Genomic DNA, 24,325 nt, shown 5'->3' on the forward strand with positions numbered 1-24,325 from the left:
ATCTTGACATTGATTGAGCAATGTTGATCATGTTTCATCTGACCCCAAGTATAGGACACCTAAATATATGGTTGAACCTCTTTATAAGGTTTGGCAGTACTGTAAAGCCTTGAATTGGCCCCCTCGAAAAAGCCCCCCTTCTCAAATAAGCCTCCACCCTAGAGCTAAAAAATTGTCAATAAGCCCTCCTTGAATAAGCCCCAACTGCTACTGTAAATCCTTGAATTGGCCTGCCTTGATTTGTTTATTGTTGTCATCTAAGGTTGCCTTTGGTGTTTTATTAATTACCACAAAAATTCACACTTCTGGAGATAATTACAGTAATTGAATGTTTATAAAAAAATCCTACTAAAATTCATAAGGTCTTTTGATGTCCTCATGATGTCTACTATAATTCTATAAGCCCCCCTCATGTAAGCCCCCCTCAAATACCCAACATACAAAAATATGAAAAAAAATAGATGAGCCCCCAGGGGGCTAATTCAAGGATTTACAGTAAACCTGTTAAACTGTATGGCTTTGCTGTACTAACTTTTCTAAGCTCTACCATTAGCAGGAATCAACCTAGACGTTACTCCACCATACAATATAACATTATAAACTGACTGTCTTGATCATTTAGGGGAAATAAACTTGTACTCTTATTGCTCTGTTCACCTCTACAAAGTATTATACAACTGAAGGATTTGTTCAATAAATGCTCTATCATGAAGATACAATAAAAAGGGATGTAACAAATAATAATATTATAATTTATGCTTATAGTAGATTACTGTGAAAACAAGAGTAATGCAACAACATAAAGTTGAATTTGGTACTTTATTTGAAATATGGAGCTGATTAAGGCTTTTTAAAGAAGATAATGGGTTTGTGTTTGTAACCCTGCATATTAAAACAATGCTGACTATAACAGTGTCATAAGATTGCATCTTTGAACATCATGTTTGACCATTTTAGTCTTGAGGTGTATAAACGCTTGAGCTAAAAGAAAAAGTAGTGTTAACAAGTGATCAAGCACTTTATAAAACAGGAAATCTTTTCATTTTGCAAATCCTGCTGCTGTGTCTATGAAATGAATCTTTAATGTCTGTCAGGTATGCATTTTGATGTCATTTTTGTATTTCTCATAGCTGACATTTGTTTATAAAAGTTTAATATTATATCTTCTGATAATTTATTTTTCTGGTTTTGATGCATGCCCAGCAGACATTAACAGTTCTATAGATAGAAACAACAGCAGGGGTTGTAAAACTGACAAATTCTTAGAAAAAGAGATTTATGTACTAGTTTATAACTTTTTTCATTAGATAAAGGCATAATTTTTTTCATTACTGATGTTTGAATGTGAATTAAAAAATGTATACTTACTGCAATTAACTGAGATTATTGTCAAAAATCTACAGTGGGGATCTAGTTGCACTAAGAGCACATTGTGCAACTCCAGCAACTAGGGCATTTAAAAATAAAGCATCATTTATGGAAAGCAATACTTATTACCATTGATGAATTAGTAAAATGATATTTTCTGTTGGATTAGAATTTTAACTTATACCAAAATAGGATTGCCCGAGTTGCCCGAGTTGCTCGAGTTTTCGACCTGGCCTTGGGATATTATACATTAATAAGCATAAAGATTTACAAGCATCGCCAAACCCTCACATTTGCATGACTTGCAGCAATTCTTTAACATCCAATCTGGATTCTTCTTGCATTCTCCATCACTTGCCACTCACTGCACCTTGCATCACTGTCTGAACAATTCTCACCTTGTCTCCAAGCTACAAATATTGTTTTCTTGTTATTTGAAGTACAGAAAAATATTTTTCAACAGAATAAAACCATTAACCTCAGTGGCGTATTCAAGGGGGGGAATGCAGGGGTCCGGACCCCCCCCCCACTTTACTAAAATATGGCCCTCAAGATTTGTCCAAAAACGATGTAAAACTCATTGGGGGGGGGGGGGTAGTATACTGTATGCTTGTGTCAATAACAATTGTAAAATGCTTTGCTATTTACCGTAGCTAACATGAATCAAATAATTGGGGAAAATTTTGCAAAAAGGGCGTTTCCCCGCATTTGCGAGTGTTTGAAGGGCGTGGTCCAAAAATTTTCTGGGAGCTGTGCCCCAGACCCCCCACTGCTGCAGCCCTGGGTACGCCACTGATTAACCTTAATGAAAATTAAACGGTCGTGATAAAAAGGTCATCACAAATATGTTACTCAGATGTCTGGTATCAGAATTTGTTATAAATTATATGTATTCTAACATTTAAAAATTATTTGAAGCTGGTTAGAATATTAGACATGAAAAAGCTATAAAGATTTACAAGCATCACCAAGACCCTCACATTTGCATGACTTGCAGCAATTTTTGGACATCCAATCCAGATTCTTCTTGCATTCGCAATCTCTTGCCCATCCACTTCACTTTGTATTGCTGTCTGAGCACTTTGCACTTTTTCTCCAAGCTACAAAGATTTTAAACACTGTTTGAAATTGTTCAAGGAAATGGGCTAAAATGTGACACACTTCCCATCTTCTGATAAAATGTCTATCATGATTTTTTTCACCCTTTTTTCTTCATTCCAAAATAACTTGTTTTTATTTAACATTCAATGATGTAGAAAGCTTTGATACTTAAGGGTTATGTCAAGCTTTGAAAAACCATAAGCGGGTTATAGTACGCTGTGAATGGCATGCAACCATGTGCTTGCAAAATCACATGTGCCTGCAACTCCAAAATACAAGATTAATAACACAATCAAAGATTGTTTTTGTCAAAATTATGTTCTACAGCTTACCTTGTTCTAATGAAACAATAAAATTACCTAAAGTTGAAACCTTAATCAAGGAAAGCAAATCTCTTTGAAAATTGTTAAAGTTTAAAATACTACATGTTGCCTTATTCTTGAAAAAGTTGCTAACAGTTTTGTCCTCAATTTTATATCAACCACACGGTTTTGCTCATAATAAACAATAGTTTTCAAATTTGATTTATTCTTGAACGTTTTCAACAAGCTCCCTTCTTAAACTATGTGCAGCATGTTTTGCCACTTGTCAGCTTTAAGTCTGACAGGCTGTAGTCAACCAGTCTTTTGGCAGTTCTCTATATTAAGTGTGCTCCTTGGTGCTTGTTGAGTTACAAGAAGTGTATTGAAAGGTTTTAACTTCTCTCCAGTTCTTGTTCATTTATGGGTGGAAACCATCGTTTCTAAAAGACTGAACACCCCAGGAACAGGCACTAAGAGCAATTCAAGTTATGGGCTCCTTTTGGACACCACCCTAATCTTACAACAATTTGAGCTGAGATTAAGATTTCCCACACTAATTTTATTCTGGGACCAATTTTTTGTATTGTTTGTGCTTGCAGTGTAGATTTTTATTGAAAGTACAAATGAAGTTTGTAACGGTGAAAGTACAAATTAAGTTTTGTGTTTTATTGAAAATAATCCGCGGTGAAAAGACAAAAAATTGTCAGGCATTTCATTTATAAGTATATAGAAGCTAGAAAATCCTAGCTACATGTCTGCTAAGAGGCTAATATCCACATAAAATTTATTTTCATGCCATGATATCTTGCTTTTTTTGCCACGAACCAGCATGCTTTTGAAACATTGAAAGAACCTCTAAGCTTGTGAAAAAAGGAGACGACTTTGTTTGAAAACTGATACCGTTTCTTCAAAGTTTTTATTTTTATAATTACAAATAAAATTGTGTTAAAATTGTCTTGTGTTAGTTGTTTGCTTGAACAGAAACACCCATAACATATTTTTCATTCAAACATATTTGTTCACAAAAAGTTCATGCACCAGAAATCAAACTTTCATACTTTTGCAGGATGTACAGCAGTTCTTCCACATCCATTTGTTATTCTTCACACATTCTCCTTTGCTTGCCCATTCTGGACAACCTGTTGCACTGTAAGAGTCCTTGCACTCTCCCATGCCTTCGTTGACAAAGAAAAAGTTTGCATCAGCAAGCTGTTACCAAGATACTGCCTAATACTAAGTACACATAGACTCTAAGCTGTTTAAAATTTCAATTAAACATGCATGCTTATAAGTTGAGTTTAATTATAGATTCATTTAAAGCTATTATGCCAGCAAAGGTGGCTTTAAAATAGGTCATTAAGAATACGGAATCAACAGAGCTGTCTGTTAGCATAAATCAATGTTCTACCCTTTAACTATTTCCTTGACTGGCTTCTATCTTTCTGCATCCTTAGATCAAAATAAATTCAGTTGTTTGACAAGCCTTGTAATTCTGTTGATATCAGATGAATATTTGTAATTACTTACTTCGACATGCTAGGCAGCAAGACTTCAGCATGTATTCTTGATTCAGATAACATTCACCAGACTTCGCCCATAGAATGCAATTTTTATTTTTATTCTTGCAGCCTAATAGCAAAATTAATGCCAAGTTAATAATACACATATCATCGTCTTTCAAAATTTGAGCTGTTTCATTTTCTGAAAATTTATCAAGTACCATGATAAAGAGACATTTAATAGTTATATTGGATGTAACTTTTTTCTGAAGCAATCAATTTCAATCAAAAATACCAATATCACTTCTGAGATGGTTAACTTTCATGTGTTACTCTGTAAAATCTCTTCTTTTGCAGAATTAGTTATGGTTTTTGGTTTTGGATTTTTGGTTTCAAGTAATAAGATGGCAACTGTTTATCAGGGCTTTTATGTTTTTTTGCTGTACTGCATCTGAGAATACTTAAATTTCTATATGGCGACTGGGGTTGTTAAATAAAGCATCTCGCGATGTTAAACGCACCCTCATTGTATACAAGACCTTGATATAGTGTCAATAGCAATTCAGTATGCACGCTTTGGTTTTTTGTTAGTTGACGCCAACGTCTGTTGAAATCGAAAGCCAATTTCAGATAACAGACTTACAATGTGATTAAGTACAGCGATCTCCTTAGTAAATGTGTTCGAAAAATGAGTAAATGTGATGTAAATGTAAATGTTTCCTTTTATTGAAGTATTGAAATGAAGATGATGTTGTTAAAACTAACTCCTACTGAAAATTTTGTGTTTCGTTTATCTATAATTATTACCATCTATTTTTCCTGATATCGTCTAATATTAGGACTCTTGTCTATAAAAACCGTCCAATATATTTCGTGTATATTCGGTAACAGTCGTGTATATTCGTGTATATTCGGGAACAGTCGTCAATGTTCGCGGAGAGTCGTATATATTCACATATTTATCTTCACTGATCACAGCAGCAACACCAGATTTAGGCTTTTTGGCATTCACGTTCTCTTGGCTTGCACCACATGCACCGTTTTCTATCAGAATGTCATCAATGGCACTGTCTGAATATGGGCCAATACCAGTAGTTGCTTCGATTAAGAACTGTTGGGAAAAATGTTTTATTAATATAATAGAAAGATGACTGTTAATATAAGATGAAAGGGTACTAAAGTTGTTAAGAAATTCTATCGCTCTCAACATAGAAAGAAAATTACCAATTCTCTTAATTTTACACCTGGTTAAAGCAACACCAGAGGTAAGGAAAGACAACTACCCAATATGAGAAGAATTACCCGCAAATTGGTCACTGTCAATAAAAAATACAGGGCTTAAGATTTCTAAGAAAACTCTAATATTTCTAAGCATCATGCTGTTCAATTTTAATAACTTTACAACTGGTTTAAGCAACATCAGAGATAAGGAAAGAAAAATTACCCGATATGAAGTTTTTGTGTACGCTTGATTTACTAGCGAAAACTCTGCATGGTGCCAACCATTCCCTTGGTGACCCTTTTTAGTAAATAGAAAATTGAAGCACTGTCCACTCGATGTTTGTAACGAAAAGTCAAGCCTTCCCATGTTTTTACCACGCATGCAATATGCCAGAGATATGCACTTTTTGCCAGAAAGATATTCACTTATTAATCCTGCCCTTTTCTTGTGGCTTGTGTAGCTGGCAGTTGAGACATAAAGATACCAACCCTAAATCAAATCGAAAATCAAATATTCCAGGAGCGTGAAAAATTCTCATTCCCAAAAGAGTACTACGGTTATGCATGGTAAAGCAACATTGCATAGTTGGTGCTATTTACTACCTGCTTATAGCGTTGCTAATATGGTATTTATTCAAAGTTATACGATAAAGCGTAAAAACTTGTTTACCATTCCCATCCGTATGGTCAGATTGCGGTCCAGAATACTGCGATGTTTTTCCACGACCACGCTGCCAATTCAAAGGGTCATTTCTTCCTTGAACATTGGACCAAACTCCAAAGCCATTATCAAAATTTGTGTAATACTTATCTAAAATAAAGGAAATGTTCCAAAATTTATGAAAATAATCAACTCTCTAAAACCGTAGCATGAAAAGTGCAAGTTTTAATTTCATTACATCAATGTAATGGACAATGACTCACTAGCTGTGCACGTTCGTCTCATGCACTTCTCTGTATCTGTTGCTGCACCCTTGCATTTTTTGCCGCCATTTGCAGGTCTCGGTGAATTGCACTGGCGAGATCTTGTCCTTGTCCCTTTATCACATGACTTTGAGCACGCAGACCACGAAGACCAGCTTCCCCAAAATCCATCCACTGGTTCAACTTAAAATTACTGTTTCTCAGAAGCTGTAAAAAGGCGCTCAGAATCGTGTCAAAGATTTCTGAAAGAACATATCCTTTACTCCCGTCTTATCTTCTGTCTTTGTTATCCTCTGTCCAAGTTAAACCAAACTTTACTAAATTGAAGATAAATCATGAAATATTTAAATATAGAGCATTAAGACGTACCGTCACAGTAGCTTGATGAGGGACATTTCTGTGGCTTTGACTGGACACTATATTCGTCTGCCCCAGGACATAAAGCCAGGTTTTCAACCAAGCAAATTCGATGTTTGCTTCGGTAACAGCCATAATAGTTTCGTATACATCTTGACCAGTCGGACCACTCAGTCCACCTTTCACCGCTTTTTTCTGCAAATCAAATTACATAGCATCAGTCATTTCGCTTCATTTTTATGCCTTATAGCATCTGGCAAGAAGACAGAATATTCTAAAGGAAACATGAATTGTGCGACAGAATTTAGGCAAGAAGCGTTCGTATTGAAGTAGAAATTTACATTTAAAAGAGACTGCAAAAATACTTGCCATGGCAATGATACATCAAGTTTAGCTTCATGACGTCATATTTGCTCAATACAGTTCCACCAAGCCGTAAATCAGGATCATTTTTCGCCTGTATCGTGTCCTTTCCATTTTTATTAAATGACGTTCTCTGATAGTGCATGATCGAATTGTAATCATATGGTAAACCAAAAGTATCTGCCTCGTGTATCTTTGTCTTGTCAAAATTGTATAAGTTGGCTACAAAAATCAACTAGATTTAATTATTTAAACAATGAAACTTCATGCAAGGTGACCTTTTGTATTTCTAATTGCAATTACTGTCAGAAATGGTTGTATATCCAAGATAAAGAATTCAAATTTTTCGTAGCGTTATTTGACGATGATTTTCTCGTTTCTCAGCAGTTGCTTGTTTTTTGATGTGCATAACATGGAATCAGAGAGCTGCAGTATCTTATTTCCAATATGCATGGCTTTTTTCAAGAGCGGGTGATGTCCTCCTAAAACAATATCAGATTTGAAAAAATGAATACTTCAAGAATGTATTCAGGCGCAAATCGGAACTTTCTCAAGAATATAGAGGCTGAAAATATTTCTAGTATTCTTATAAAAAAGCTTGAGCCCTTAAGAAATTTGTATTATGAAAACAGCTCAATGCCTATGGCTGCAACAGTATCTTCTCGATCGAACTTGTTGATACTGTTTTAATTTATCGTTATATCATGTTTCCGTTCTTTCGAGCCTGTTTGCGACTTTACATTTCAAACAGCTTATTTGTATTTTAAGTTTGTATTTTCCTTATTCAGAATAGAAAAGAACAGATTGAGATGGGATTCGAATATCTCATAGAAAGGCGGATTAAAGACACTACGGTGTATCGTCAAATCACAGTGTCAAGTCACGTCACAGTGTCATGTAGCCTGCGTCACAGACCAAAAACTTCACTTCATGAAGCAAAGAGCATTGAACTGAAAGACTTCGAAGTTTCCAAAAACGAATAACAAATTCACGAGCAGGTTAAGTTTTGTTAGACAATAAAAGGGATGTTAAGTTTTTTGGCTGGAGATGTCCTTTCGGTATATCTGAAGCAAACAATGATTTTATAGATCAAATTTGATGAAACTGAACAAATAAACACGGGTTGAAAAACAATTTTCTTCTTCAACAACGGCGAGTTTCTTCCCAAAGAAATCTGACATGGACTTAGACTAATTGTTCGTTCTCTTGCTTGGATTCCCCAACTACGTAGAAGCCAGTAAGCACTGTCTGTATATTGGTTTTTGGTATATAATGTTAAAAGCATTATAAGACTGAAGAATGTTTTCACTAATTTGGCTATGCCATAAAGTGGTAGAATGCAACAAATTATAATGCCATGATATTTGCATGCTATGATATATAACTGTGCAGAACAAGGGTAATACAAGAACAAAAATTCGAATTATGTAATTAACAATGAAATATAGACACGATTAAGACTGTATCAGCAGATAAAGGAACTTGGTTTCTTAACCCTACGTTTTTAAAAATGCTTATGATAAAGTTTACTATAGCAGTTTCATAAGTGTGCATCTTTGAACAGCTTTTTCGACCATTTCAGTCTTGAGGTGTATACACACTTAAGCTGAAAAGAAAAAATTAGTTTGTTGACAAGATATCAAGCAGTATTGTATAAGACATCATTTTCATTCCTGCTGCTGCTCAAATATGTAAATGGAAATTTATTATGTAAATGGAGTTATCTGATGACCGCATTAAGCGTGAAATTCGGAGAAGCAACTTAATATACACCATACCTTTTTTATATACCAAATGGCATAAATGAAAAATATATACACTTTAATCAACTTAATCAACCCTTTTGCAGTTTTCTTTAAATAAAGTTTGTGTGGCATTCGAAAAATCTTTATGTTACATAAACGCTTGTGTTTTAGAATTCTTACATTCGAAACATGCTCTACAGATGTGTAGTGGTAGGATTAAGTTAAATCAGATCTTCCAAGCTGGTTAGGACATTAGAAATGAATGAACGTAAAGAGTGAATGAAGCAACACCAAAGCCCTCACATTTGCATGACTTGCAGCAATTCTTTAGCATCCAGTCCGGATTCTTCTTGCATTCTCCATCTCTTGCCCATTCACTACACTTTGCATTACTGTCTGAACAGTTCTTGCTTTTTCTCCAAGCTACAAAGATTTATTTATCGTTATTGTAATACAAATGAAAGTTTTCAAAACTGTTAAAAATTGGATAAGGATGTGCACTACAATTTAAAACATTTATCCTTAATGAAAATCGTACCATCATCATGATAAAAAGGACATGATGAATTTTCGACCTGTTTATTCTTTATGCCAAGAGGCATTGATTCATCTCATTTGTTTATCAATCAAGTACACCGCATTTTAATTTTTGAACAATTTTTATTGCATCCCCTTGTAAAAAATTTTTTGCACAATTTTGAATTGTATGGTTTGGAGAAATGGCTTCCTTGTACATAGCTATGATATTTAACCCTTAAAACAGCATTTTTTGGGAGAAAGACGTTCTGGACTTTTCTGGATTAAAATTAAGCAGAACGCATCTAATTTACTAGGGGGTGCTTTCTCCTCGATTAGTTTATAAACTACTGAGAAAGTTTCCTCCTTTAAATAATTCCCTGTTTACAATACTAGCTTGTTTCTCCTCTACTTTGTATTTGTTATGTTACGTTTATATTATTTAACTTCCTTTTACATTGTTTATACTTTTAAGCTTGGATTATTTCTAATTTGCAACAAGTGTATGTATCCAGTGGAATTCAAAATAAAACTGAACTGAACTGAACTACCAGAATCAGTAATTTTATTTAAAAATAGCACATAAGCTAATGGGCGTTCCAAGGAATTATGGCAGGAATTGTAGCTGCAACATAGTTGATGTATTTTAAAACTTGTTGTTAGCAAATGCTAGAAAAACAAAAAATATCAGAAGATCAAGTTCTCTTTCATGTACTAAACCTTTGAAGATATTTTTTTATGAAGTTTTATTCAATTTCAGATTTACAAGTGTTTACATTTGATGCCAGAACCATTGGTCTAAAAGGGCTATAGAACAGAAGTAATGAGAATTTTGAATTTCAAGGTTTGTATTGCAAGGTTGTAACTTATCTCGATTTCTTTTTAATTCATGTGTTAAAACAGTAACAGCGATTTTTCAAAAATTGATTATAAATTGAATTGGTGATCGCCTTTTGAATGTTTATAGAACCTCAAGATTTCTTAAGGCGATGTATAAGGTTGGTGGCAAATGAAACAAAGGTAGCCAATTTTCGAGACAGGTGAAAGAGGATAAACTTTTTTTTGTTTTTCCATTTGTCTGCCTGTTTAAACTTGAAAGGCATCTCATACAGAAATTTTTCTACGTTGATATCTTACAGTCAGAGCAGGATGAGCAGCAGTTTGTCCACATAAAGGCTACATAGCTGTCGTTGTTGCACCACCCATCGTTTGCCCAGGTCTTGCAATTCTTATTGCTGTCACTGCACTTTCCTTGCTCTATAAATTGATGTATCAAAAATTAATCAAAACAAATTGTTGATAGTATTAGTTTTCTTCAAAAAATCACATGAATATTGCGTATCATTACAGTGGAACTTCTAAAAGCGGCCACTTACGAAGACCAAGCTTAGTGGCCGTTGTTTCAGAGGTGACTGCTATGGGGAGGTTTTTTGGTATACTCTTTTTATCAAAAAGCTAGTCAAAAGAGATGGGAGGGATGATTAAAGCAATTCGTATACTTTTTTTACTTACATATGTTACAAAATCAGGATCTACGATATCATGCACAGCCACTGAATAGAAATAAATCGTGGGAGTGGATCAGAACTTGAAATACCCGTGATGTATCAAGCAAGGGTACACGATGGGAAAAGCTAATAATTTTTAAAATGTATATGTACTCTCTAAAAAGAAACGTTTTTTTGGTTTTTTTCTTTCATTTCTTTGCAAAAGGTAACCTACTTCACTGAAGGTAGGATAAAGCATTGGGGCACTCCCAGATTGCTGTTTGGCCGTTGATTGGAGGTGGCTGCTGTGCAGATGTTTTTTTTTAGATTTTCACCATCAATTCGGCAGGGACTTTCTCCACTGGCCGCAGATCACCAGTGCATATAGACTTTTTATCGATTTGGCTGTGTTGCATTGCATTTGAGAAGATGATCAAACTATTCAGTAAATAGCTATTTGATAAGCTGTAAAACTATAGGGGTTATTTTCAAGGTATCAAGAGACATTGTTTGATATCCTTGGTGCATTCGTGGCTTTGCTTTCTTGTTAATTAATTATATAATCCATATAACTTTTAGATAAGGCATTTAGATAATGCGCTGTTGTCAGTAAAGGTAAATATGCGAATGTAAACGACCATAGTCAACCTCCACGGCTATGGACGACTATGGACGACTTTACCCGAACATACACGAATATAAACACAAAACAGAGGCCACAGAGGCGAAAGTTATTAGAGGTTTCACTGCATTTCAAACACAACAAGAAACAATAATGTCTGTATTCTTGTGCTAATTGATTAAATTGGCCTTAGAGGAAAAACATGCACCTAAATTTTCATATGAATAATTTGTTCACGAAATGATCATGCACCAGAAATCATACTTTCATACTTTTGCAGGATGTACAGCAGTTCTTCCACATCCATTTGTCGTTCTTCACACATTCTCCTTTGCTTGCCCATTCTGGACACCCAGTTGCACTGTAAGAATCCTTGCACTCTCCCATGCCTTCGTTGACAAAGAAAAAGTTTGCATCAGCAAGCTGTTACCAAGATACTGCCTAATACTAAAAACACATAGACTTTAAGCCATATGAAATTTCAATTAAACATGCATGCTGATAAGTCGAGTTTAGTTATAGACATCTTCGGGATGTTTGTCAATTGGTTTACTTTTTCAAAGCAACTGCACTTGTTTGAGAGAAATGGTTGTAGCGTGGTTTTTATTTGATTCATTTAAGACTATTATGCCAGCAAAGGTGGCTTTAAAAACGGTCATTAAGAATGCAGAATCAACAGAGCTGTCTGTTAGCATAAATGTTCTATCCTTTGACTATTTTCTTGACTGACCTCTATCTTTCTGCATACTTAGATCAAAATAAATTGACTTGCCTTGTAGTTTTGTTGATATCAGATGAATATTTGTAATAACTTACTTCGACATGCAAGGCAACAAGACTCTAGCATGTATCCTTGATTCAAATGGCATTGACCAGACTTCGCCCATGAAATGCAATTTTTATCCTTATTCTTGCAGCCTAATAAAGAAATTGATACCAAATGATTTTTCCACAAAACCACCGTTAGCCAACATTTAAGCTGTTTTCCATTTTGAAATTTTACAAAGTACTATAATAAAAATACGTTCAATAGCTTTCGTGAAGGCAACAACTAATGTAAATTGTTTCTTAAATATTTAACTCTCGTGTGCTCCATTAGGAGAATCTCTACTTTTGCAGAATTGGTTTATCTTTGTGACACTATAAGAATCTTTGATTTATGGGTTTTCGTTTTAAATAAACAGAAGATATCTTTTTACCAGTGCATATAGACTTTTTATCGATTTGGCTGTGTTGCATTGCATTTGAGAAGATGATCAAACTATTCAGTAAATAGCTATTTGATAAGCTGTAAAACTATAGGGGTTATTTTCAAGGTATCAAGAGACATTGTTTGATATCCTTGGTGCATTCGTGGCTTTGCTTTCTTGTTAATTAATTATATAATCCATATAACTTTTAGATAAGGCATTTAGATAATGCGTACGATTTTAGATCGCGTTCTTTAAAATGTGATGAACAATAGCACATCCTATGGACATTTGCTGGGAATGTGGATGAGTGTAGTGTGAATGTTTCTTCGATTGAAGTTATTGACTCTTCAAATAGAGATAAAGATAATTATGCTAAATTTAGGCCTGCGTTTATAATTCTAGAGCAATAAAATGTTTGTGTATCCCCAGTCTATAATGTTCAAAATCGAGTACTTCTAGCGGTCTCGTGTCTTGTTAGTCGTTACAACCAGATAAACAGCTTGATGCCGTTCAATATTAGGTCTCTGTTTCGTGTTTATATTCGTGTATGCTCGTATAAAGTCGTGTATAGTCGTCTTTAGTCGTGGAGGTTGACTATGGTCGTATATATTCACATATTTACCTTCACTGACCACAGCAGCAACACCAGGTTTAGGCTTTACGGCATTCACATTCTCTTGACCAGCACCACATGCACCGTTTTCTATCAGAATGTCATCAATGGCAATGTCTGAATATGGGCCAATACCAGTAGTTGCTTCGATTAAGAACTGTTGGGAAAAATGTTTTATTAATATAATAGAAAGATGACTGTTAATATAAGATGAAAGGGTACTAGAGTTGTTAAGAAATTCTATCGCTCTCAACATAGAAAGAAAATTACCAATTCTCTTAATTTTACACCTGGTTAAAGCAACACGAGAGGTAAGGAAAGACAACTACCCAATATGAGAAGAATTACCCGCAAATTGGTCACTGTCAATGCAAATTACAGGGCTTAAGATTTTTAAGGAAAACTGTAATCTTTCTTAACATAATGCTGTTCAATTTTAATAACTTTACAACTGGTTTAACAACATCAGAGATAAGGAAAGAAAAATTACCCGATATGAAGTTTTTGTGTACGCTTGATTTACTAGCGAAAACTCGGCATGGTGCCAACCATTCCCTTGGTGACCCTTTTTAGTGAATGGAAAATTGAACCACTGTCCACTCGATGTTTGTAACGAAAAGTCAAGCCTTCCCATGTTTTTACCACGCATGCAATATGCCAGAGATATGCACTTTTTGCCAGAAAGATATTCACTTATTAATCCTGCCCTTTTCTTGTGACTTGTGTAGCTGGCAGTTGAGACGTAAAGATACCAACCTAAATCAAATCGAAAATCAAATATTTTAGGAGCGTGAAAAATTCTCATTCCCAAAAGAGTACTACGGTTATGCATGGTAAAGCAACATTGCATAGTTGGTGCTACTGCTATTTACTACCTGCTTATAGCGTTGCTAATATGGTATTTATTCAAAGTTATACGATAAAGCGTAAAAACTTGTTTACCATTCCCATCCGTATGGTCAGATTGCGGTCCAGAATACTGCGATGTTTTTCCACGACCACGCTGCCAATTCAAAGGGTCATTTCTTCCTTGAACATTGGACCAAACTCCAAAGCCATTATCAAAATTTGTGTAATACTTATCTAAAATAAAGGAAATGTTCCAAAATTTATGAAAATAATCAACTCTCAAAAACCGTAGCATGAAAAGGGCAAATTTTGATTTCATTGTACCAATGTAATGGACCATATATACAATGGTTAAAAGTGACTCACTAGCCGTGCACGTTCGTCTCATGCACTTCTCTGTATCTGTTGCTGCACCCTTGCATTTTTTGCCGCCATTTGCAGGTGTTGGTGAATTGCACTGGCGAGATCTTGTCCTTGTCCCTTTATCACATGACTTTGAGCACGCAGACCACGAAGACCAGCTTCCCCAAAATCCATCCACTGGTTCAACTAAAAAAAATTACTGTTTCTCAGAAGCTGTGGAAAAGCAACACAGAGTTGTGTTACATATTTCTTATGGAAGGCGATTCCTTTGCTCCCGTCTTAACATCTCTCGTTAGTCGATCTTAACTTAAGTTAAACCAAACAGTGTCAAATTGAAGAAAAATCTTAGAAACAATAGTACATTAAAACGTACCGTCACAGTAGCTTGGCGAGGGGCATTTCTGTGCATTTGACTGGACACCATAGTCATCTGCTCCTGGACATAAAGCCAGGTTTTCAACCAAGCAAATTCTGTGTTTGCTTCGATAACAGCCATAATTGTTTCGTATACATCTTGACCAGTCGGACCACTCAGTCCATCTTTCACCGCTTTTGTCTACAAATCAAATTACTTTTTTATCAGTCTTTCTCACTCTTTTTAAACATTTTCAGTGGTTTCTTAAATGCAAAATGGTCGGCACTTTGACAGACCTCTTCCATGGTAATACTAAATTTTTATTTATCTTAATATCGTTGTATCACCAAATTAATTCCATATGATTTGCTTTTCTACGCAAAGGCTTGTCGCCACTGTATGCTATGAAAGCTGTGCTAATCACTTTTAAATGTATCTTGTCTTCACTTAAGTCCAAGCAGACATCAGTATTTTTGAAGTATCTATCAACACTTAGAAGAGACTGCAAAAATACTTGCCATGGCAATGGTACATCAAGTTCAGCTTCATGACGTCATATTTACTCAATACAGTTCCACCAAGCCGTAAATCAGGATCATTTTTCGCCTGCATCGTGTCCTGTCCATTTTTTGTCCATGTCGTTTTCGTATAGTGCATGATCGAACTGTAATCATATGGTACACCAAAGGTTTCTGCCTCATATTTCTTTGTCTTGTCAAAATTGTATAGGTTGGCTACAAAAATCATCAAGATTTCGTTACTACAGCAGTTACAGATTATGGGAGATTACATTCTGCACCTCTAATTTGCAAATTGCAATTACTGTTAGAAATTATTGTATATCTATAATCAGAATTCAATGTTTTTGCAGCATTATCCTGAAACGATTCAAGGAATCATCTATTGCTTAAAAGACAATTGAATTTCATATCTTGCAAAACGAATGAAATATTCGATTTGAATTGCCAGCTCAGTATTAGTTTTGATTCGTTCGACTTTCCCATAGTTTTTCTCAGTTGTGGTGAGCGCTGATCAAAAATGTTTCACGACGGTCAAGTAGTCTCCATCTCTAAGAGATCAGGAAGAAGCATGATCAAGAGAGGGTTTTTAAGCAAAGGTTTGAGCAACGTATGATAAAGCAATACTTTCTATTGGTCTTGTTCTCACCTGGACTGATATTCCAATTCAAAACGTTTACATAGTTATCTCTGTCCCGCCTACTTTGCTCATGGAAGAACCCTGGAATTGAATAAATAAAAAACGTTCTATAATCATTGGTATACTGGCAGATTTCTGGTAAAATGGCCTAGATCAAAGCAAATTAACATATTTCCAGAGGGATTTCACTCGTATTTTAACATTTGTAGGATATGTAGAAAAGAAATATGTTCCATGATGGCAATTATTGATTGAACCTTGACATTTCCATAGTCTTGCCGGAATAACATAGATTTCGGTGAAAAGTTTGATTACAAAGCTGATGAAGACGGTTTAAAGTCAAAAGATAACATCTACCTCTAGCCTGAACACTAGTCTAAATGCAGTTGAGAGATTTTGTCACTGTAAGACGTCAACAAGAATGCAAAACTTAAAATTGTGCATGACAAATGTTTTGGGATGACATCCTTTGCTTGTATAGTAAAACTCAATTTTTGTTATATTTCAGTATCAGACCTTTTGTTACATTAAGATATCGATTCCAATCGTGTACTATTATCTTTTCATTAATATTGGCTGGGACTTCTAGCTTTTCAATAATTATTCTCTATCATTAAAGGCTTTACCTGCTATTTAAAAGATATATAAACGCAAAATGCAATTGCAATAGAAATATGCAGGAACGTATTCGAAGTTGATATCGTAAGAGATTGTACTGCGGCCTGAAAATCACCTCAAGGCTCCATTCCCTGTTATGTGAATTATTATTATGCAAAATTTGAGATGAATATTTGCCTTTATCCAGTCAAATACTCAAAACAGTAAATTATTGGCATAATGGAAAAGCGTCCAGAGTTTCTGATTGTTTTTTGGCATTTGAAAAGACTAGGCAAATCTTTTTGCCTTATCAGAAAACTTTTAGCTGCCGAAACTAGGGGTCATCACTGCGATATCAGTAAAGGAAGAACAAAATGCTTAACTTTTCTCTTACCTCACAATTTCTCATTTTCTATACTATACTTCACTATTTTAAACTGTATGTACAAATTATAGATGCATTGTATTTAAAAAAATGTGGAAATTGTTCGTTACCTAATGCATGAATTAGCTCGTGTTGGATCAGAGTTTGGGACAAGCATGAAGGACCAAGACTCACATCAGTTTTACCAAAGGCCAGGCTCCTACCAATATTTGCCCAACAACTATCGAGAAATTTAAATGATAAACTCTCAGGAATATACTCTTAAGAAAAAGTTACGTTTGAGAGGTACAAATAATGTTGAAGGGATACAACTAATTATTTTCTCCATTTTTATACCTTTTTATCCTTGAAACATGTAGAATTTCAAGATTTAGAGCATAAATTCTATTATATATATAAGAAACATATTCTACGAGCATATCAGCGTCTTATATATTGTGTAACAAAATGTCTCACGAGTTTCCTCTGTAAATATTGAGCCAGGCTTTGTCTCCTGATTGGTGCTTTCTGAACTTCAAACAGACCCTCTTTTCCAAATCTCTCATCGCAGCTTCAATTTTTTCTAGGTAAAGATTTACAAAAAGAGTTTACTTTAAGTGTCTCTTTAGAGCCATATGAAATAAGCTCGTTGTCCTGTTTTAATGGCAAAATAGATAGGGAAAATTGTGTGAAATAGGTTTTTCTTTAACGATATCCAACAGACTTGAAGTCCTTTTTTCGTGTATGGTGCACTTTTCTTAAAATGGGCTTTCGGTTTTATTATGCCCGAAAATCCGTTATTGCTATTATGCACCTGTTTTTACACTTGACTTTATATTTTCTTTTCAAAAACTGAAAAAACTCATTCAATCCCTAATACTTTATTTAATGATTATAATTTCTTCAGTTAATTTTAGTAAAATTGAAGCCAAAACATGATGAGGTAATTGAAATTTTGATATTACTGCATCCAGTCAATCTTTAGCTTAATTCACTATAAGTAGCGAATTAAAGTTTTATTTCAGGTTTCAAGGTTTAAAGCCATATCCCCTCCTTTTTATTGTTGCAAATCCATTATTGCCCATTTACCTTTAAACTGGTTTAAAAATCTGGAAATGAAAACAGAGTTTCTACAACTTACGCACAGCATCATATGATTGTCCAGAGATGATGTATGGGACCGTTCTTGTTCTCCAGAGCTTTCTTGGCCATGTAAGAACAATAATGTTCTGGGTGGTCGAGCGGCCCAAGCCAAGGGCTGCGTTCTCCGCCTCGTCCAGAACGATATCTCCCTGGTAGACCGTTCTTGACTCGACTTAAAGAAAAAACAATTATAAACCTTAGTTTTTAGATCAATCATTAATATTTTGAAAATTTTTTCGACTTTTAGAAATAGCCCTTCTTGTGAGTTACCCTACAATTATATTATCTTCGAACTCAAAGTAGTGGACAAGTGGTTTTATATCCTTTATTACCATCTCCTTATTAAAAGCCCCTGGTACATCGACTTTTTGCAACCATCCAGTACGCGAGTTGTGGTTTGTTGACATGTCATTTTCACCTTCGTCAGAACTTGATGGTTCAAAAAATTGATTTTTAAACCAAAGAGGATGAACATGTTTTCGTAAGATTTTCCCAAGAAAATAGCTCACCTAGAATGAAACGTAAACGTATTTAAAGCCTATACCGCTTTTTAGAGTTATTTTCAGTGATTAAAAATACCGATCACGCGACCTTCTTGTCGGCATAAACAACAATAAACAGTGAGATGGTTTATACTGTTCAGGTTTGAATGTATAACAGGCGACATCATTTGATTTATCTTTATATTTTAGCAAACATGACTATGAACGATGAATGTAGAGACTATCCCCCTCCACGCTAACTCCAATCTTCAATAATTCCAAGCATGATTAACTGATTAACTACTGGGGGGATCTGGTAATGAGCTGCTAATAATTATAATTTATGCAGTTCAAGCGATACAACATAACATTTGCACATTATAAAGGAGTAGTAAAACATGTTATGGTGGATTTGAGAAATGTGTCAGTCTAGCAGAGAAAGCAAATACAACGAGAAAGTGTTGATTATCGGAATTTTAGCGACCAGGGCCGTAAATCTGTCGTGTCAATTTGGGGGGGGGGGGGGGGTCAGCAGAGCGAATTAAAATAAAGTGTGCAGTGGGTCATGGCACCACCAAGCAACTTGTAGAGTGTGTTAAGAAAACAGTTTGAGTGGCAAACGACTTAAAAAACAAAAAAATCTTTTTAGATTTACTAAGGTTTTTTCAGCCCTATAGAAGGTATTTACAGATATTTCTTAGCACGTTGACTTTTTTATAATTGAGTTGATAACATTTTTTAGAGGCAGCTTGAGGAAATTGAACCTGAGGGGCTGAGAATCGCGCTTAGTGATGTAGGAGGACCCACCATGGTTGGGGCCGACGCGAAAGAAATTTTTTTTAAATCATACTTTCTAAAAAGCTGAAAAACATCTCCCAGACCAAGTTTAACAAAATACTATACCGTTCAGGGTAGACAAATCGACGTTTCTCAGAAGAACAGAGACTATTGTTTCTGGGAGAAATTGGGAAGGGGCAGAGTCTAGTGACAGTTGTTGGGGAAATGCTGAAACTCTAGTGACAGACGTTGGAGAAAAGAAAGAAAAGGCGTTTTCTATTCGAGAGCAACCGTTTTTATTCTTGAAACCATATTTGAAAAAAAATAGGATGTATCCAAGAACATATTCGGGCTCCAAATGAAAATTTTCTTTAAAAGATCAAGGATGGGCAAAATTTATTGCATTCTAATAATAAAGAGTTTAGTCAATGCTTCTCTCTATATCAAATGCAAAAGTGCTTCTTTGTTGACGTGGTACTTTTACGCAGATCAAAAATTAGCGTAAATTACGCAAATTAATTCTACTCTTTGCCCTTTTTGTCTTCTGGCCTTGTTCCTTGTTCCTGTGCAGTTAAAATTAAGGAGCTATTATGTAGGGAGGCCATAAACCTCAATTTGACTAATAGAGGTTCAGAAATAAGGAGCTTTAGGACCTAGGTTTTGAGTTAGGATTTTTATAAAAAGGCGTGTATAAAAATATGTGTAATATGGGTTTGTCGAGACTTTTGGCGACTCAAACGATTCTTTCCTTACATGCTTTTTGAGATTTATTCAAGGGGTGACCGGTGGATAAAATATTTGGGGCTAATTTCCCGTCCATGGGTATCGTCACCGATTCGACACCACTCTGCAAACATAAATAACAGCCATCTACATTAGTCAACTTGCACTTGGCAATAGTCACCATGACAAAGTGGCTGAGGTATGTTGCAAAAACTCAGCAAAACGTTGTTAGGTTCCAACCTAGCTACCAGGGATACCTTTCTCTAAAATTAACTAAAAGTAATTTCTAAAAAAATTGTTTTGTTCCAGATTTTTGGGGGGTCCAGTCCCCCCCGTCCCCCCCCCCGGGATTTACGGCCCTGTTAGCGACCAAAATTGTTAATGACCACAATATATAGACGGAATTACCTGATCTCCCGGTTGCCGGCAGAACATCATCCTTCGTTTGTTTTGATATAACATCAAATGGGTTAACCTCTAAAAGCAAGTTTCATTTTTTCAAGATACAGTAAAATTTTAGGATGCAAAAGCAGAGATCAGATGAAGATCATATGATGTTACATTTTCGAAAAAATGGAGCTAAAATTTATCATACAGATTTTTTTTAGTTTGAATCTCGAACGCAAATGCATTTTGCCATTCTCAATAAACTCAAGGATTTCAAAATTTGAAAACTTCGAGTATGAAAATTTACCTTCCTCTTCAACGGGTCTTGCTGGCCTTCCTCCAAAGTCAACCTCAACACAGAGACTTGCCTCTGCTAATAGGACGATCAGCAGCAATGGAGCTAGCAGGCACTTCCCCATAATTCTAGAAAGGAATGGCACAACGAATAAATTAGTGTTTTTTCGAAACGAATACATAAAGAGCAGCAGTTTAATGTTTGTAATGTTTCAAATGTTTCTAATGAATGGTTTTCGCCTTTATCTAGTAATAGTGTTACAAGTTGGAACTAATGATAGATAATTGATAATTTGTTTCTTAGATCGAAGCCGTTCAATCAAGTTGTAAACCATTGAAAGGTGGAATAGACAGTGAAATCATTTCGTTATGAATTAACTGAAGTGTGCCCAGAGGATGATATCAAGTAATTTTCGTCACAAATGAGTCAATGACGACTCGACCAGGTGAGCTGAATATATACGCACAATCGTCGGTGTAAAACATTTAATTAATACCTAAATGAAATGAATAATACTTATTACAAACCAAATCTACTGAATATGCCACTTTTTCTTCCAAATTTTCCCTGGGTAGCTCAACTCAAAGGTTTTATCTACTTTTGGGTAGTCTGTGCCAGCAAGTTTCAAAGTCAAATGATACATGGTCCATGATACAATATCAATTTTATTTTTAAATAGAAAGTATGGCCAAGTCTCATGGGCTCCGACGCATGTTGGAAAGTGTGGGGGGGGGGGGGGGGGGCTGAATTTTATTTGATCGGTCAAAAAGATTCAAAACATTTACACACAATCTAAATCAAGGACACTATCTGAAACTTTTCTTTATATCCTAAATGAAAGTAACCTTTTTTCAAGACGGGAAACAGTTTGTTTTCCGGAAATTGCGTCAACGTTTAATCGCAAGTTTTCACTTTTTGACCCCGTTTACATTATCCCAGGATAATTTCTATACCCTTTTTGATCTGCTTCTGTTTACACTGTCAAGTTTAATGATACACTTGTTAGGGCACGATCAAAAGAGGGCGGAGCATTGTAAACCATGGCTTTGGCTTTGACTGAAAAACGCAACAAATAGTATGAAGTCATTAATCAAATGCTTTATCCGTCTTGACAATTCTTGTCTGTAAAACTGCGTAAAAATCACTGCCTCGATTGCCTGAAGCATTCGTATTTTGCGGCCTCGTTGTGAATCCGTAATAAATTATCCGTTTAGAAGGGAACCGTAACATGACGAAATGAGCTTGTTTCATAACACAGGGAGAAAATTACTGTAGATAGCGTAACAAAATCACTTTGGTTCCAAAGTGCTGGTAATAACGCAAGGTGGATGGCTTTGTTACAGTTCCAAATTTGTACGGGTCAGGGTAAACGACGACTTAATATAACCAAAAGGTCTCAATCACCATTTAAAGCAGCTTTCTTAAAAACCGATCTGATTTAGATTGAACAGGCAAGCAAGATTTTTACAGCACTCGGCTATATTGAAAATATTTTTTCGTGTAATTTTTCGTCTTTGGCATACCCGGTAATTTATTTTTTCATATTGGCAACGTCAAAAACTTTGGGGTATTTCTGTGGCATTGCTGTGGCATTTCTGTGGCATTGGTTGGTCTTAGGATTATCTAGGTAATCTTGATGTAAAGGAGTTATAGTAAATTGATATTGATGGGGATTAAGAAAGATAAAAACAGGTAATATGTTTATTATGGATATTGTGACATGCTTCTGTCAGAATCTCTATGCATCACCTTCTTTATGTTTCTGTTTGCCATCTCTATTGAGCTTATAATCTGCACCCTTGGCTCCAGGGAAACAAGGATTTTATTAACAGAAAAATTCTGTACTTCATTATTTTCATTATCCAAAGGGCTATAAAAACCTAAGCAGTACTTATTCTGGCTATTTTCTTTTTCAATTTATCTTGTAAAAATATCTTTGAATCGTCGTGGTGTACGACTGAAGAAACGCATAGTCGCAGGCATCACATCACGACGCCTCTCGCCCCACTGTGAAACACCCCTCAGGGAATCACCCAGCCGTGAATCACCCCGCTGTGAATCACCCCGCTGTGAATCACCCCGCTGTGAATCACCCCGCCGTGTATCACGGGGAGGGGATGGGTACTGATATCTTGCAATACCACAAACTGTCACCTCTCATTTGTCACTTTTTCGCTATGGATTGTGGGCCATGATTTCATCAAAGTCAACCCTCGATAATCTTGTCGCTTTTGCTTTGCAAAGATATATGTTTATTATTAAAAACTGAGTTATAACAACCTTAACCTCGTTCAACTCGCTTTTCATGCGGAAAAAACTTTAGTGGTTAAAGACCAGTGCAAACTTGTTCAGCCAGGCTCATTCAACCCATTTAAAGAACGTGGCAACACAGGCCGCTTTTTTCTCGTAACTACAGCAAATATATAAAATATAAAAAGTATTGAATTAGAAATGCATCAACATTCATTGTAACACCAAAAAAAAAAATTTTTGAGAACTCAACAACAAAAGATGGCAAGACACTGGCAAAGAATAAAACCAATTCAATTTCTTTGCACTTTTCAAACGTGTTTGCTTTCACATAAAAACATTTTGATACAAGAATTTAATGAGCTCTTTCCCAAGGAATTATTTTTATCCACCTTTTCTCCACCATGCAGCGATATTAAAAACTTCAGGATCAAATTATTTTCAGCATGAAATTTGACTCGAGCATTGTTCCACGGTTTATGTCAAGGTAATACCCTCCTAATGACACTTCGAAGATAAAGGTCAAGCGTCAAGCAAGCCTCCATTTTCACCGTTTATTTGTTAGTTTGGTCATTCTGACTGTACAAATTATTTTTTTGATCTAATCTTATGAGAACCAATCTCAGATTTTCCATAATTATCAAACCTGTTTAATGCAATTGATTTATAACGATAAATTTCATTCCCCATTTCGAAAGATAGTTTCGACCCTCAACTCAGAAATATAGCAGAGCTGACAAGCAGCTAGAGGATCCGAACAGCCTTAAAAAACTATTCAAAAGAATATTCAGAGATTGCCAACGGATCTTTTTTTGTACTTACATAGTCCTTGATATTCTTTCCTCCCAAGTTTACCTCAGCAACCAGTCTAGGAACTGCTGCAACTGTAGCAGTGCTGGGCAAGTGCTAAGCTTTTGTACTGTTTTGTCCTAGCTTCCGGTTTGATATATCTCAAGGCTTTCCATTTCAAAGATGCCGCAGGACAAGAATATTGATTGACGTCAAAAAGCTTATTTTGATGTTGATCTTGAAATTATTTTTAAATCATTCTTAAGAAGAAAGTTCTCTCTTTGCTATTGCCTATCTTTATAACGAAAACATCATAGGAAACGAAAAATACTAGCAAAATACAAGCTTCATGTTTGCTCCTCAAGCTTTTTGCACGAGTTTAAAAAACTATCTGCTCTAAAAAACCCATATAGACAAAAGTCAAATTGCCAAAGAAAACTGAATCCTGCAATTGCTCATGACTTGTTTCTGAATTTGACCAA

At 35.4% G+C, this 24,325-nt stretch overlaps 2 protein-coding genes and 1 long non-coding RNA gene across 4 annotated transcripts in view; 1 reads left to right on the plus strand and 2 right to left on the minus strand.

Annotated features, from left to right (window-relative positions):
- Nucleotides 1–24,325, plus strand: part of LOC135694189 (uncharacterized) — a 69,598-nt gene that overhangs the window by 854 nt on the left and 44,419 nt on the right. Inside the window, exons 2-3 of the long non-coding RNA XR_010517139.2 lie at nt 10,157–10,240; nt 21,108–21,249. This is a non-coding gene — a long non-coding RNA (uncharacterized LOC135694189). The remainder of the gene's footprint in view (nt 1–10,156; nt 10,241–21,107; nt 21,250–24,325) is intronic.
- Nucleotides 2,410–24,023, minus strand: LOC135694184 (uncharacterized). 2 transcript variants are annotated; one of them, XM_065212881.2, is made up of 18 exons: nt 23,877–24,023; nt 20,817–20,932; nt 20,531–20,599; nt 18,139–18,312; nt 17,475–17,580; nt 17,129–17,238; nt 16,046–16,117; nt 15,397–15,612; nt 14,897–15,079; nt 14,527–14,709; nt 14,254–14,394; nt 13,802–14,067; nt 13,321–13,468; nt 12,322–12,423; nt 11,778–11,894; nt 10,534–10,653; nt 9,184–9,303; nt 8,497–8,741 (listed from the first exon to the last, which is right to left on the minus strand). In XM_065212881.2, the coding sequence occupies exons 2-18, from the start codon at nt 20,926–20,928 to the stop codon at nt 8,737–8,739; spliced, it is 2,244 nt and encodes a 747-aa protein (XP_065068953.1). In that variant the 5' UTR covers nt 20,929–20,932; nt 23,877–24,023; the 3' UTR covers nt 8,497–8,736. The 2 variants fall into 2 exon arrangements, with proteins under 2 accessions (XP_065068952.2, XP_065068953.1); XM_065212880.2 differs by lacking the exons at nt 8,497–8,741; nt 9,184–9,303; nt 10,534–10,653; nt 11,778–11,894 and adding exons at nt 2,410–2,468; nt 3,830–3,946.
- Nucleotides 3,958–6,974, minus strand: LOC135694159 (MAM and LDL-receptor class A domain-containing protein 1-like; the record flags this gene model as incomplete). Its single annotated transcript, XM_089111115.1, has 5 exons — nt 3,958–5,381; nt 5,715–5,978; nt 6,160–6,302; nt 6,416–6,598; nt 6,785–6,974. Coding segments are annotated over 5 exons (1,056 nt in total), but the record flags the coding sequence as incomplete, so codon positions are not given.

This window comes from Rhopilema esculentum, chromosome 11 (assembly GCF_057945365.1).
Source record: "Rhopilema esculentum isolate cy_ngs chromosome 11, ASM5794536v1, whole genome shotgun sequence".
Taxonomy (NCBI): domain Eukaryota; kingdom Metazoa; phylum Cnidaria; class Scyphozoa; order Rhizostomeae; family Rhizostomatidae; genus Rhopilema; species Rhopilema esculentum.

What these genes read in the sequence shown, in the direction of transcription:
- LOC135694184 (XM_065212881.2), bottom strand. Translation starts at nt 20,928, where the DNA reads ATGGGGAAGTGCCTGCTAGCTCCATTGCTGCTGATCGTCCTATTAGCA. An exon ending in AAGACCCGTTGAAGAGGAAG is followed by an intron (nt 20,600 to 20,816) that starts GTAAATTTTCAT and finishes ACTTGCTTTTAG; the next exon opens with AGGTTAACCCATTTGATGTT. An exon ending in TGACCATACGGATGGGAATG is followed by an intron (nt 14,068 to 14,253) that starts GTAAACAAGTTT and finishes GATTTGATTTAG; the next exon opens with GTTGGTATCTTTACGTCTCA.